This window comes from Pleurodeles waltl, chromosome 4_1, assembly GCF_031143425.1.
Source record: "Pleurodeles waltl isolate 20211129_DDA chromosome 4_1, aPleWal1.hap1.20221129, whole genome shotgun sequence".
NCBI classification, from domain to species: domain Eukaryota; kingdom Metazoa; phylum Chordata; class Amphibia; order Caudata; family Salamandridae; genus Pleurodeles; species Pleurodeles waltl.
Window position 1 is genome coordinate 716,949,302 of NC_090442.1, and position 14,712 is coordinate 716,964,013.

General features: G+C 40.0%; 1 protein-coding gene across 2 annotated transcripts in view; it reads left to right on the forward strand.

Annotated features, from left to right (window-relative positions):
- Nucleotides 1–14,712, forward strand: part of MKLN1 (muskelin 1) — a 568,922-nt gene that overhangs the window by 383,475 nt on the left and 170,735 nt on the right. For both annotated transcript variants that reach the window (XM_069229308.1, XM_069229309.1), the window contains exon 12: nt 1,879–2,008. In XM_069229308.1, coding sequence (XP_069085409.1) covers nt 1,879–2,008 — 130 coding nt within the window. The remainder of the gene's footprint in view (nt 1–1,878; nt 2,009–14,712) is intronic.

Genomic DNA, 14,712 nt, shown 5'->3' on the forward strand with positions numbered 1-14,712 from the left:
TAACTTCTTCTGGCAAAGAATCAGGCCCATAGTTCGGACATCTAGACTTACCAGAAAAGACAATAGCAGTTCTAAGAGAGGTGAGATGGGCAACAACTAGAAAACGTTACATGGCAAAGTGGGAAAGATACTCATTGTGATGCCAAATATGAACCGATTACACCAAAACACTACGGACACTACAGTCCTAAATTACCTTGCACATCTTCTAAACTGCCAAACTCACTTATATATCATTAAAAGTACATGTAGCAGCAATTGTGGCATACACATCAGCAAGTATAGGAAGAACCTTCTTCAGTACACCAGTTATAAAACACTTCCTGAAGGGAGCAAAGAGAATAGCACCACCCAGACAAGTGCTAGCACTCACTTGGAACCTTAGTCTTGTGATAACCCAACTAATGAGAAAACCTTTTGAACCTCTATACAAGGCTTGACTCAAGATGCCAACCCTGAAAACAGCTTTTTTGGTGGCAGTGACCATCACTCTGCAGAGTAAGTGAACTACAGACTCTTAGAATCCATGAACCATACCTGCAAGTACACAAAGACAGAATAGTCAGGAGAACAGATCCTCATTTCCTACTCAAAGTAATTTCATATGTTCATATAAATCAAACCATTCAAATTCAAAATTGTCCAAGAACCAAAATATCTAGCAGAAAGCATTACACATGCTAAATGCAAGAAGAGCAAACATGTACTATATGGAAAGAACAAAAACATACCGAAAATCAAAACAATTTGTTTCCATTACCGAACAGCAGTCTGGGTTAACCAGTGACAAAGGGTAAATTGTTAAATGGTTTTCACAAGCCATTCAAATATGTCATGCAAATGCTGAATTACAGTTAAACACCAAACCAAAAGCGCACTATCCGATGGAAAAAAGAGCAACCTTTCTAGCAAATATACCCTTACAGGACATTTGCATGGTGGCTACTTGGCCATTGGTCCATACATTTACTAAACAATATTGCATAGACAAATTTCATATTCAAATGAACAAGGAAGCTCAAGTGGGACAGAAAGTGCTCAAACATTTATTTACTTATTTAAACCCATCTTCAGCCCAACCTCCACAAGATTTAAAAAAAAAAAAAGCTACAAAATCAATGCCCCGCACATGAATCCACAAAAGAGTAATGCTGCAAAGGGAAATGGTTACTTATCTGTATGAGTAATTTTGCAACTTGAAAAATGTCTGGATTCACAAGCAACCCACCCACCTCCCCTAGAAGATGGGAGAGAGTGAAAAAAAAAAAATCTAAAGATGGATTCCGGAGAGGGTGTGTGACATCAGGGGGTGGATACGACACCAAATGGTGGAATCACTGTCGCACATCAACCAAAAAAAAGAGAGAGAAGAAAGACTATTACTATAGGGGAGAATTCTGGACCCAACCACTAGATTGCGGAATAATGCACAGCATGTGAATCCAGAAAATTCTTTCAGCTTCAAAACTACTGCTACATGTAAGAAACCGTTTTGTTACATATCCACACTGTTACTTGTCAGCGGTCACAATTGAAATTCAGAACATTTCAGAATTTTGCCTAGATTTTTATCATCTGACAATATAATTCATATATTTTGTGTCTCAGACAGTAGTATCCAATTAAAATTCACCTATCCTTTTTATTTCAATTACATCATTCATCTTCTGAACCGGTTCTTATTCTCATCCAAGTTTTTTAACATACTCTATTGCATTTCTCATTACCTGACTTACAAAACGGATCAGTTATTTTCATGTTAAATGTTGATTATTGTTTTTTGCTACTTGTGTTGTGAGGCATTTTTAGGTATATGCTTGTGCCCCAGTGTTCTATGGCAACAAAGTGCCTAAAACTAACTTCTCCTTTCTTCTCCAGAGGAAACGATGCCTATATGTTTTTGGTGGACAGAGATCGAAGACCTATCTTAATGACTTCTTCAGCTACGATGTTGACAGTGACCACATGGAAATCATATCAGATGGCACAAAAAAAGACTCTGGCATGGGTAAGCAGAAAGAACTAGTCCAGTTATGTTTATTGATCAGTTCTCCCACTCATGACATTCAAAGGTTTGTGAACAGATAACACAACTTATTAGTTACCCAATAGCACCCAGTGCCCATCCTTTTAAAGCCAAGGGCTATCTTGTACCCCAGATGATGCATATGGATTCTCCGCAGACGTGATCTAACCCCAATGAGCCTAACCATTTACATGAAATCCTTGAGAGCACTAATGCAAGAGTAGAACATCAAAATGCATATGTCGGCTAATTAAATGGTGGTATCACGAATACCAGAAGACACCACTCATCATTCTTTCTGTGTGAACATGAATGAAAAGTCTCTCACAACGTTCCAATAGCTAAATAGCTCTCAACTCGTCAAGATTCAGTTCTTGCCTCAGAGTTGAAAATATCATTGACATTGAATTGAGTTTTGTCTATGGCTATATTTAAGGCACCACAGCTTTCATATCTACCAACTCAGCATTGACAGAAAAGGTCAGAAAGTGCAAGAATCTACACAGCATTTTTAAATATGCCTCCTGGAGGCTTTCGGTAGGGGCATCATGCTGTGTAGTGGAGGAAATACCATTGGATCAACTTTACCTTCTTAAAATTTCCAACTTGCCAGACAGTCTATTCTTCCTCTGTGTATTTGAGCATCTGCTTTGACACCTTCTCGCACTAAGTACACTTTTCAACAATATGTGCATTAAAAAAACATTCAGTAGGTTATGTTTCCACAAAAGAGAGATCTCGGGCAGAGTAAATGCATGCGATGAGTGGACAGAAAAAAACACAGCAAAAACTATGCATTTTCTGTAAAAAGAGTGTGAAGTGATTAACAGACACCCTAAGAAAATTAGTGGAAATAAGGATTGCAAAATATAGATTTTTTTCCTCCCACAAATGAGACCCTTTGACAAATAGTGCAGTCATGATGTTGATATTATATCAATATGATAAATGTGTATAAAAATGGCTGTTCTGCAGCAGCGTGTAAAATCAAGTCAAACAAGCCAGTTTATAAAGCATAGCTAATCACTTGTGAGATATCCAAGCGCTGTGGTCTTGCTGCTTCCGATGGGTTCAGTTGAACAGCCAGATCTTGAGTGCCTTCTGGAATTCTAGGAAAGAGGTGGACGTCCGGATGTAGAGGGAGAAGTTGTTCCAGGATATAGCCGGGAGGTAGGAGCATCCCCGACTGTTGCTTTGGCAGATGCAGGGTACACGTGCTAGCGGCAGGAAGTCGTGTAGAGTAAGTGTCTGGAGGGTTGGGGGAAGTTCAGGCAGTGGTTGATGTAGGCAGGTTCTTGGCTGTGCCAGGCTTTGTAGGTGTGGATCAGCATCTTGAATTGACATCTCTTCTCTATGAGGTGGAGTTTCTTGATGTGAGGAGTCATGTGAGTCTGTTAGAGAGGTTGAGGATGAGTCTGGCTGCTCTGTTCTGTCTGGTTTGCAGTCTCTTCAGAAGGTGGGTGGTGATTCCTGCGTATAGTATGTTGCTATAGTCCAGATGGCTCGTGACTAGGGACAGTCTGTCTGATTATAATGGAGAGCCATTTGAAGATTTTCCAGAGTATGCAAAGAGAGAGAAAGCAGGCGTTTGAGACTGCATTGATCTGGGTTTTCATGGTGAGCTTGCTGTCCAGGGTAATGCCAAGGTTAAAAGCATGGTCTGTAGGTGTGGGTCCAGGTTCCCAGGGCCACCAAGAGTCGTTCCACAGGCACCACTTGATGAAAAGGAGATTAATCTGTTTACACATGTTCTGAGATCAGATCACACCACAAAAAACACAAAAGCTTAAACCCATACCTGTCAACACGCATAAACATTGGGTGTAATTTAAAAATATCCGGAGGTGTGCCTTGGAAATCCTCAGCCAGCTTTTGAATTGGAATCCAAAATGACTGAAGGAGATTGGCTGTTCAGGAGCTTTTGTGCCACTGGCTTACTTTAAACAGACTATCCATTATGATAAGATGCCATGTATGATGAACAGCATAGTCTGACACATATGTAATAAAGTCAAAAGCTATGCCGTTAAATCCTGTGGACATAAAAAGGCGAGTATTTTTCTGTCATAACGAAGAATGTCAAATGCAAAGCAAAGAAAAATTCCAAATTGATGAAAGAGCAGATTGTCTTTAAACTTAAATGGGTTATATATACTCAATTATGAGAAGATCAATGAGTTAAGAGAATGTGAAATTAGAGCAGTAGTTCATGAGCTCTCCCTCTACAAACACTGAAAGCTACTGACAGTTTATTATAGCTTTAAGCTGAGATCCTCTGCCACCTGTTCACAGCAGGATTTTAATGATTAATAATTGTTTGGAAGCTGTGCAGTGAACAGTTCGGTAGACCAAATTAACTAAAGTGCACCTGTATTCAAATTTGACTTCACACTGTATATTTTGAATGTCTGAGTAGAACAAAGTTTGAAAATTAAATGGAAAACCTGTGGAAGAAGCATTTTGGTAACAAAAGCTCAAAAGTCTTACTCCAGTGTTATCAGTCACATTCCAAGTTCTTTCCTCTTGCAAAAGGAATGACCCCAAGCTTCTGGCAAGGTTATTTACCGGCCTCAAGCAGTGCAGATTGCTTCTGTGAAAACCACGACAAACTAAAATGCTCATGAAGGCATTTTTTAGGAAGGGACAGACATTTGTAGTTTGCCAGAATAATTCACTGCTCTTGACTTATGCGAACATGTTCATGCTTGAGGACTCTAATTAAATATTTGTTGGAAGAGGTAGAAATGAATCAGATGTGAATGCAGACAGAAAGCTCATGCAATGAGATCTCAAGCTTCTGGTGACTGTAAAAACAAGGCGTGAGTTTGCAATAATGTTACATTTGGACATTGGCAAATTGATTACATCTTTTCTCGTCTCTAATCAAGCACTGTATGCTGCAGCATCATTTTCTCTTGTTAAAGTAATAAGAAATCTCTTCTAAACGTAACATGCAAAAAGTGATTTATGGAATGCTTGAATTAATCTCAGCCACTGGTAGTTACTCAGGGACGCATCCCAGTTCATCGTTCTTTTTCGCACCATGCCACTTCAATGTGGACCCATACAAACACAAATCAGTCCTGATTTGTTTGGATGGGTCTCTAGTGGGACCAGCCTAAACCACCTGCAAGTCCAGATCCTCCCTGAACCGAAATACAAGCAACCTAGTACCAGTTTCACCCTGATTAAGGCTCATCAGCCGGGTATACCTTGGTTCCTGTGACAGTGTGCTTGGGACCCAGATCTGGGCATACCCATCCTACTGGACCAAGATATACCTGGCTGGTGATCCCTAACTAGGGCTAAAACTGGACCTAGGTTGCTTGTGTTCAGCTTCAGGGAGGACCTGGCAGTTTGTGCTGGACTGTCTCATTGGAACAGGGCAAAGACTGATTTGCATATGACTGGGTCCAAAATGAGGTGGCATAGTTGGTACAATAAGGGTGGACTAGGATACGGCCCAAATAATTACCAGTGGCTAAAATTAAATCAAGCATTCCATCCGTCACAGTTTTGTATACTTGAATGTGTCGCCATGAGTGGGAATGGGTATGCCCAGACGTGGGTCCCATATACAAAGTGTCCCTGGAACCCAGTTATACCTGGCTGATGAGCCCAAACTAGGGCGAAACCCGACCGGTCCTAAGTTACTTGTGTTACAGTTCATGGATGACCTGGTCTTGCAGTTCGGGCTGGACTGTTCCCATTGGAGCAGGGTCATAACTGATTTGCTGGGTGCAAACTGAGGTGGCATGGTGTGCAAACTAATGATGGACTAGGATGCAGCCCGGGTAATTACCAGTGTCTGAGATTACCTCAAGCATTCCGTCCATCACTTTTTTGTATACTCTTCTGAAATGTTTCTGGATCAAACACATTGCTCGGTCTCTGTCCCTTCACGTGCTGTTTCAGAATTGAACAATGGGGGTGTTTAACATAGGAATTCCCCTTCTAAATAAACCTACTGTGTTCCGTCCAATCTACAACATGCACATCTCAGGATTTTATGTATTCTAGCACAATTTATTTTAAACCCACTACATATACACTGTATATGCTCAAATACACCTTATGAGTTTGTTTTGAAAAGAGCTTGTTTGCCTGAGTGACATAAAAACTTATCAACAGTAGTTTAGTTGTGGTCATCTGGAGTCAGGATCTCAAGCTGCGTTCATTACTGCAGTCCATCTCTGCTTGTTTTCAGATTTGTTTTGTTTATTACCTGTCCACAAATGTGGTGTTTAGGGGACTGTAGTGTTAAGATGTCGAATTGAAACATGTTTTTCTAGTTGCACTTATCAAATGGTTGTTGTGATATTGGTTATAGTGCTTCCTATTATTTTGGGTATTGTTTTGTGTGTTCCCAGAATGAAACGTAGTTGTACACAATGTAATACTCTTTATAGATCACTGTGACCCATCAACATTTATAGGGCTGTATCCTTCAGTGGTCTTATTGTTTTGGCCACCAAACTTCAGGACAAGGGGGTTTGTGGTGCATTGCGAAATAACACAAAAGATCTGGTAGCCACATTTTATAGACTTTCATTTGGGTTGTTTTTTTTAATCCACTGCGCTGTGAGAGAGCCAACAGTTCTTGTTAATGTGTAGTCAAATGTTCCTTTCTTGTCTCAACACCAACATCCGTGTATCCTGTGATTAAGTTGTTTGAGCTGGTTGACAGCCAAAAATAAACTTCTTTTAGTAATTTTCCACCCACCTTCCATTTGATCTGTTAGCCATAGGATTGGTATGTTTGTTTAATTTCTTTGAAGTCTGACATGTGTCTCTTTGTCACAGACACTTGTAATGTGGTTTAAGAACTCTGTAGGTCATTTCTGTTAGGCAAAAGGTTCCTGTGCTTTTCATATAGAGGAATGATTTATTGATTTCAGAGGGCAGGACCTCAAAAGGGGAGAAATCCACTTGCAGTGGGTGTTTTGGAAGTAGGGAGATTTGTGGGGAAAATTATAAACATAAGCCAAATATGTGTTTTCATTTGAACTCTTTTGATGGCTTTTAAAGAGCTAGGAATTATGAAATTAAGAATTCCGTTATTTATTCACGAATGTGGGTCTTGAACATTTAACTATATAACCCAGCTTTCTGAAGAATCTAGAATGGTTATACAAGGGAAACTGCAATACTATGTGCACGGTTAAGTACTTTTCTCCTCCCCGTGCTACCGTGGACATCTTTTATTAAGATGGTAGCAGAAGGAGAGAAACCATCTTGATTGAATTAGATACTGAAATGCCATTAGAGGCATTACGGAATTGCAATGTCCTCTTCTTACTTTAGTTGACCAGTGATTGGAGCAGTGAAGTTTTAGAGTGGCTTAGGGATGTAGATTGGCATTAGCCTCCTAATTTTTACTTCTACCCAATGACATTATGTCACTTTTTTATCTCCCGGTGCCCTGTCCTTTCTTAAGTAAGCTGTTTAGGAGCTGCATTCTCCACTTCACTCTAGAATGAGGATGACAACTTGCTCAGAATTTGACATCTACCTGATTCTTAGTGCACGTCTCTGTTGTATTCTTTACTGAACTTGGTGGTACTTTTTTATTAATTTCACAAAGATGGATGGCTGACTGCGGCATGCATCATAGGAGACTGATAGTGGCTCTTCACGCTTACTCTTTGGGACACTGTGCTGCCCATTAGTTATTTTATTGTTTTTTAGATTTCCCCAGATAAATTATCACACTTTAGCAACCATTCAACTTCATCTAGTTACATTACATTATGTTTATCCTACAACTCACATAATCCCTGCTGAAGGTGAAAAGTATTCTCAAAGCAGGCCCTCTCTTGATATCTCACTGGCGGAATATCTTAAATGAGTTGACTATTTGCCGTTGCAGGTCAGGAGTTTGAATATTGGTAAGGCGTACTTAGACGTGCATCCTCCCGAAAGTCCTGAATTGAGGGCCATGGGTGGGTTTAAGTAATAGTTTTATTTACAGTTCTTAGAAACTGCAGAAGGGTAGTATGAAGCTCTTTATAAAAACTAATTGTCATCAGTATTTTAGGAAAGAAAAAATAATTTGCAAGTGTTTGTGATATATGGTGCTATTCACATACGTGGCAGGTTCTATCATCAATTAAAGGGGTAGATCTCACTTTTTGCCTCATCTTTAAAAAGAAGACAAAGATTCTGCTGCCTCCAATAAACTCCCTATGCATTTTAGACATGGGGTGCCAAGAACTATGTATTCTTCTTTTGATTATGAAGTTACAAGTAAGGTAGAACTAATGAATGCCCAAAATCATCAGTGTCATTTGTTCAATTAAACAGCTTCCTTTCTTTATTCTATTCTGATATCCTAAACGCTGCACCAACTACACACATTCTGAGCTTTGCAAGACATGGGGAACACACTCTGAAAAAAGTACCGAGCAGCATTACTCCCTAAAAAAAATATAAAAAGTGCAAAAACCACATATTTCTCTTCTATAGAGAAGAACAAGGAACAAGTACAACATAATGACTCAAACATAAACTGTCAACAAGAACCCTAACGTAGAGAAAGATGTGTAATAACTCTTTCTAAATAACACGTATCTAGCCTTAAGGTTGCACACCCTTTCAAATACACTTTCATATGCACCACTCATATTCCACATATCACCCAAAGTGCCGTTCTCCTTTGGCATAGAACACACCAAGTCATGGGGAAATTAGTTGTTTTAAAGTGTAGTACATGATAGAAAATCACCTATTATACTTTTTTTGAAAAATAACCTCAAAAACATTCACAAGTAATATTAAGGCATATCCTCATATGGTCTTATTCATATACTTGTAACACGATTGCTTCTGCCGTCTTGATCGCTAATGTTCCATAATCTTGTCAGAGGTAGAAACGCAGGTGCCGATGAGTGTTTCAGTCAACCACCCACCTTCTTCAAGGCACATGCTGGGTATTACAACAGGATAAAAAGTGTGGGGGGGGGACAAGAAGAGGACAGAAACTTCCTACTGTTTTTCTAAAATAGAAATAAGTATCTTAATAACTAAAACTAAAAAGGTCCTCAGTTGATACCCAAGTACCTCAAACATAACACCAAAGAAAGAAGACAAAGTGCAAAAGAGATTCAGTCAAATACTTACCTTAATTAGCATTCTTAATCCATATGCCCGAAACGTTAGAAAGTCCAGAAACCATAGAAAGCCATTACCTAACCAAGTGAGCAACCTTACACCTCACAATTGGTCTAAATAAGTGTCTACACGTGAGGATCATATGTGCAAAGGTCACCACTCAATAAACTGATACCAATACTAGTGATAATGGAATATATACATCAATATACACCTGTATACAGGGATAGGCCAATCCTTCGTAATCAATTGTAGAAGTCATTGAAGTCTGACTTGCACCCATATTTCCAAAATAGTCACTGGGCTTCTCCTAAACCCCTATCAACAAGAATCAACACAGTTATAAATCCACAGAGAAAGACCCTCAGTACAAAATAATAGAAACAAGAGGAAAATTATACCTTTGGTATTTATTCTCAGTCACCCATTGTGTTTTTGCACAGAGATGTAAACATTGCAACACATTTTCAATTGAGAAGACCATTACATTTGCACAGATGTACAGTTTTATTAATAAAGCTATATGGCACACAAGCGATAATGTGTAGATATGTCATCAACTAGTGTGCTTTATTTGTTTTGATCATATTGAAATATTTGTTTCAGCCATAATTCAGAATCACAACAAAATGTGCTTCCTTTATGCTTTACTAATTCTGATATATTCTGACATATCTGCACAGTTCATCGGGTGGTTCCCACATACATCCAAGACAAAAGTCACTGTCAGATTTCAGGACCTGGTTTACGTGTTGGCCAGGAGGGAAATTGCAATGACCTGGAAAAATCTGAAGGGCCCAAGGATATCTCAATGGAAAAGGGAATTGAAAAAATGGGCTAGATGTGAGGGGGATGTTCTTCTCAGAGAGGCCAAAAGAAGGATGAGACCACCAGAAATAGCAAGGGCATGAGACGTGGTAATGGGAGCCGTGGAAGAGGAGGTCCCGACTGACCTGACCCCTTGAATGAATAACGGACTGACAGGGCCCAGCCACACCGCACCTGATAATGGACATCTTTACTTAATAGGAACCTGACAATACCACACATAAGGAGAGGCAGCATGCACATGACCTCAACGCACAGTGTTCCTCCCGCACCACATAATTTGGCTCACTAAGGGGAGGGGGAAGTTGGGGTGGGTGGGGGGGGGGTTGGGTGAGTTCCTAGGGTAGGGTCCCAGTTTAGTAATGGGCCCGGTATGTATGGATTGAGCTAAGCCACTGTATTGAAAAAGAACGTTGAATCTCACCACGATTGCATGGTTATTAGACAAATGAAATTGCAATAAAAATATGTTTACAAAAACAAATCTGCACAGTTCACTTACAGACATCAAAACTAAGTTGTGTGCTAGAAAAAAAATGCTTTTCCCCACAGCAAGATTGTCACATAAATCCTCTTACTTGGAAGTCAGAGAAAGAAAAGTAAACACCAAGCTCCTTTGGAAGACACAGCAGTGACATTTGACCTCTGTCTTTGAATGCACAGCAAATGTGACAAGATAAGAACAAACTTTAAAGGGGTGTTTACAGAATGTGAGCACTGGTGGAAGAATAAAGTAAATGACTATGCTCTAAGGGAAGGACAAACTCAAGCCGGACAGCCTAAAACAAATAAAGCCAGCAAATAGAAAGCAAGCAAATGTGGGTTACAAAATCAATGGTTAGCAATCGGCGGAATGCATTTCCATGGAAGCTTTCTGAATATCCTAAGACGTTGTTAGCAAACCAGACAGTCATGCTGTTTGGAAGGCTTTGGCCTAAAAACCATTGCGTGCAGAGTGTTAAAACTATTTAATGTAGAAATCTTCAACTGCGTGGATACCATAGTGGGTATCCTTCAGAAGCTGCAGACTGTGGAAAGACAAAGGCCATGGAATGTTTTTCTCAGTTGAATACAGGGTTTTTGTAAAATAGGTCTTGGAGTACAGAAGTTTATAAATAGTCACACTTCTTGTGTTGACAAGAGATTCATAATCTCCATTAACCAGCACTACAGGCAGCCATGAGTGCAGCATTGAACCTTCGTCGCTTCTGGCATCGGTGCAAGATTCTGCGATTAGGTGAGCTTTGCTGTATATCATGAATAGTTAACGTGCAAGTGGGCAAAGAGCCAGTGGAAGCAGTCCAAGCAGGTCTGCCTTTCCCCATGAGCTTTAATCAGAATAAGAACTGATAACCTGGAAGGAAGGAAGTTACAAGATGTTTTTATGTTGCTGTTAAGTCTTCGATAGTTTATTTCTTGCTTCTCTTATTTATGCATAAGTGATTTTGCTTTTGTTGGTGCTCTCGTTTTACACTTGAAATGTACCTTGTTTTCTAATTACTTTATATCAGTGGGTTTCTGCAAGAAAATACAAATGAATGATTGCATGCAACTTGTAGTTCCTAAACAAATGTATTGAAAAGTATTTGGTAAATATTTTATTACAGATGCCTGTTACGGAATTGGCTTCAGTACTTCTGATGACTTCTTATTTTTATCTTTTTTCAGTTTCAGTTTGTGTCTTCCAGCTTTAGACTTCCTCTTTAGTTCTGTAGTGTAGACTCCAGTGGCAGGCCTTGAGTCACCTCTTTTGTCCAGCTTTCTTTTAGATATAATTTGTTTTTATTTGGGCGCTCGTTTTTTATTTATTTGTGTAATGATATGCCAATTCTGACATGGTCCTATTTTGCACTTCGTCTTGCAAATGAGCGTTCAACTGCAAACTCAAAGTTAAGCTCCTGGTGCAGCAGACTGTTAGAGACACACCAGAAACATATCAAATGTTCTTATACCGCTCCCTACAGTGGTCTGTTGCCCGACCTCTAGCTTAGACAGGCTACCAGATATGTGTTAGCGGTAGAGTGATTCCCAGAAGAAATACAGCTCTTCCTCTTTTCTATGACGGTGCTCATGAAAATGCTGTATTGCCTGTAGGTTTAGGTATTTCTTAGAGAAATTAATAGAATTATAAAAAACTGAGTTTTTTAAGTGTGTTGACCGTGTACTATTACTTTCAAATATGTGGAGAACTGTTTGTGAGAAGTACTGCTGCTTTTGGTTATTCATCTCTTTTCATTTGCACATTCAGTTTTGTGTAATTATTTTCTCAGAAGTCTGCAATTCCTGTGTTGGGTCAAGAACATTCTATAGTGTTAAACATCTAGAAAAGACGAGCATTGACAAAGCCAACAGGTCTTGCCTACGCAAGAGTTCTTGGATTTGCCAGTGTGTTTAGCCATGCTGTGCACTAGAGTGGCTGATCTTCAGCATGGCTAAACGTTAGTGGCATAGGGGAGGGTGGTGGTGTGGAGTGTCATAGAGTGGAATGCCTAAGGGTAGAGTGGCTTAGAGTGGAGTGACATAAAGTGCTGTGTATTGGAGTTGCAAAGTGGAGTTGTGTACAGTGTAGTGACCTAGAGTAGGGTGAACTGGTTTAGAGTGTATTGGCGTAGAGTTTTGCTTAGTATAGAGACATAAAGTGCAATGCCATAGAATTCAGTGTTGTACAGTGCATCTTTGTAGAATGCAAAGGTGTAGTTAGTGTTGCATAGTATAGTGCAGTGGTGCAGAGTGCAGTGACATAGGATGCAGTGGTACAGAGTAGAGTGGCATAGAGTGCAGTGGTATAGAGTGGAGTGCTTTAGAGTGTATTGGCATAGAATGCAGTAGTGCAGAGTAGATTGGCATAGAGTGCAGTATTGCAGAGTATCATGGTGTGCAGTAGCATAGGGTGCAGTGGTGTAGAGTGGTGTTGAATTGAGTAGGTTAGAGTGTAGAGTGGTGTAGAGCGCAGTGGCATGGAGTAGTGTAGAGTGGTGTAGAATGCAGTGGCATATAGGGCAGTGGTGCAGAGTGGAATGGTGCAGAGTAGCGTTACATAGAGTGCAGTGGTGTATAATACAGTGGCATAGGGTGCAGTGATGCAGAGTGGAGGGACTAGAGTGGAGTGATGCAGAGTGCAGTGGGTTACAGTGCAGAGTAGAGTGGTGCAGAATGCAGTTGTATAGTTTATTGCCATAGAATGCAGTCGTGTGGAGGACAGGTGGGCAGAGTAGAGTACAATGGCATAGAGTGCAGTGGTTTACAGTAGAGTGGTGTAGATGTCAATGGTGTAGAATAGATTGTTTCAGAGTAGAGTTAAGTGGTGTGGAGTGGTGCAGGGAAGATTGCAGTGGTGTAGAGTGTAATGGCTAAAGTGGTGTAGATTAGAGTGGAGTGGTACATATTAGAGTGTATTGGCATAGAGTGCAGTGGCATAGAGTGCAGTGTTGCAAAGTGCCATTAAGTGAAGTGCGTAGAGTGGAGGTGGCAGAATAAAGTGGAGTGGCCTAGACTGGAGTAATGTAGAGTGCAGTGGTGAAAAGTGAAGTGGTGTACAGTAGAGCAGCATAGATTGCATTGGCATAGAGTAGAGTTATGCAGAGTAGACCCTGGTAGATTGAAGTGATGTAGAGTGCAGTGGGGTGTTAGAGTGGAGTGTGCATGGTGCGCAGGAGTGTGGAATTTTATGAAATATCTACATGTCCATGGGACAGGTTGTGTCATAAATCTATTTGTCCTGTAACAAAAATCCACTTGTGCCTTTGGTGCTGTGTAGTGCGGTGACAAATTATGGCTGCAATCTTTATATATAAGAGCTCTGATCCTAGCCCCTCTGATTATGCCAAGGCTTATGCTATTGTAGGATTTGAAAACTAGCAATCCCCTTATTTTGCCACCTTTTTGCAGGTCAAAATAATGGGGCTGGAGATAGAGGCAAGCAATAGTTCCAGAGTTGTAATGCCCTTTTGAGTCTATGCAAACCCACTAACTTGCATGTTTTGGGTGTTTTCATCAGCTCTTCTCTAATCTTTAACTATACTGAGAAAGCTTGGAAATGTACTCCTGACAGGAGCAAAGTAAAACTTCTTCCAAGCTGGAAAAAAATTGTTGGAGGGAAACTGAACTTGTAGACACTCAACAGATCTACACTTGCTTATTTTCTCGTGCTAAAATGGTGTTTACAAATATCATCTAGGAGTATGATTTCCTGGTTCACTTCTGTAAATTCTTGTGAATTCATGAAAGCCGTAAATCTACACTAATGCAAGGACATTTACCATGGATGCACTTGGTGATTTTCTTCAAGAATTGTGCCCCTAATTGGTTATTCAATACCTTTCGGTTTTATTAAAATTCTGTCTGCGGCTGGGTTCACTGTAAGTGACAGCATTCTTCTCTTTCATAAGGAGCATACCGGCACAAAGTAGTTTTGTTCATTCCAAAAACTACTGTGGCAGTGGGTGCTTTTTGAGGAAAAAAATGTGTTTTGTTGTTTGCCAATGTTTGTTATGATTATACCACAACAAACAATTTTTACAAAAACTATGTCAAAACAAGATATGCATTGTTAGACCTATTGGCTTTGCTTCTGCTTGTTTAAGCTTCTGCAGATATTTGCATCTGACCAGAGAGCATTCTGGGAGCATTATACATAGCCTCGTATTGTTAAACTTTGCAAATGTGTGTGTGTACATGTTTTTATACTGGAAGCACTGTCAGCAGTGCAGTCCGAGCTTACATTTTTCTTTTTTTTTTTAGAGTGCGCA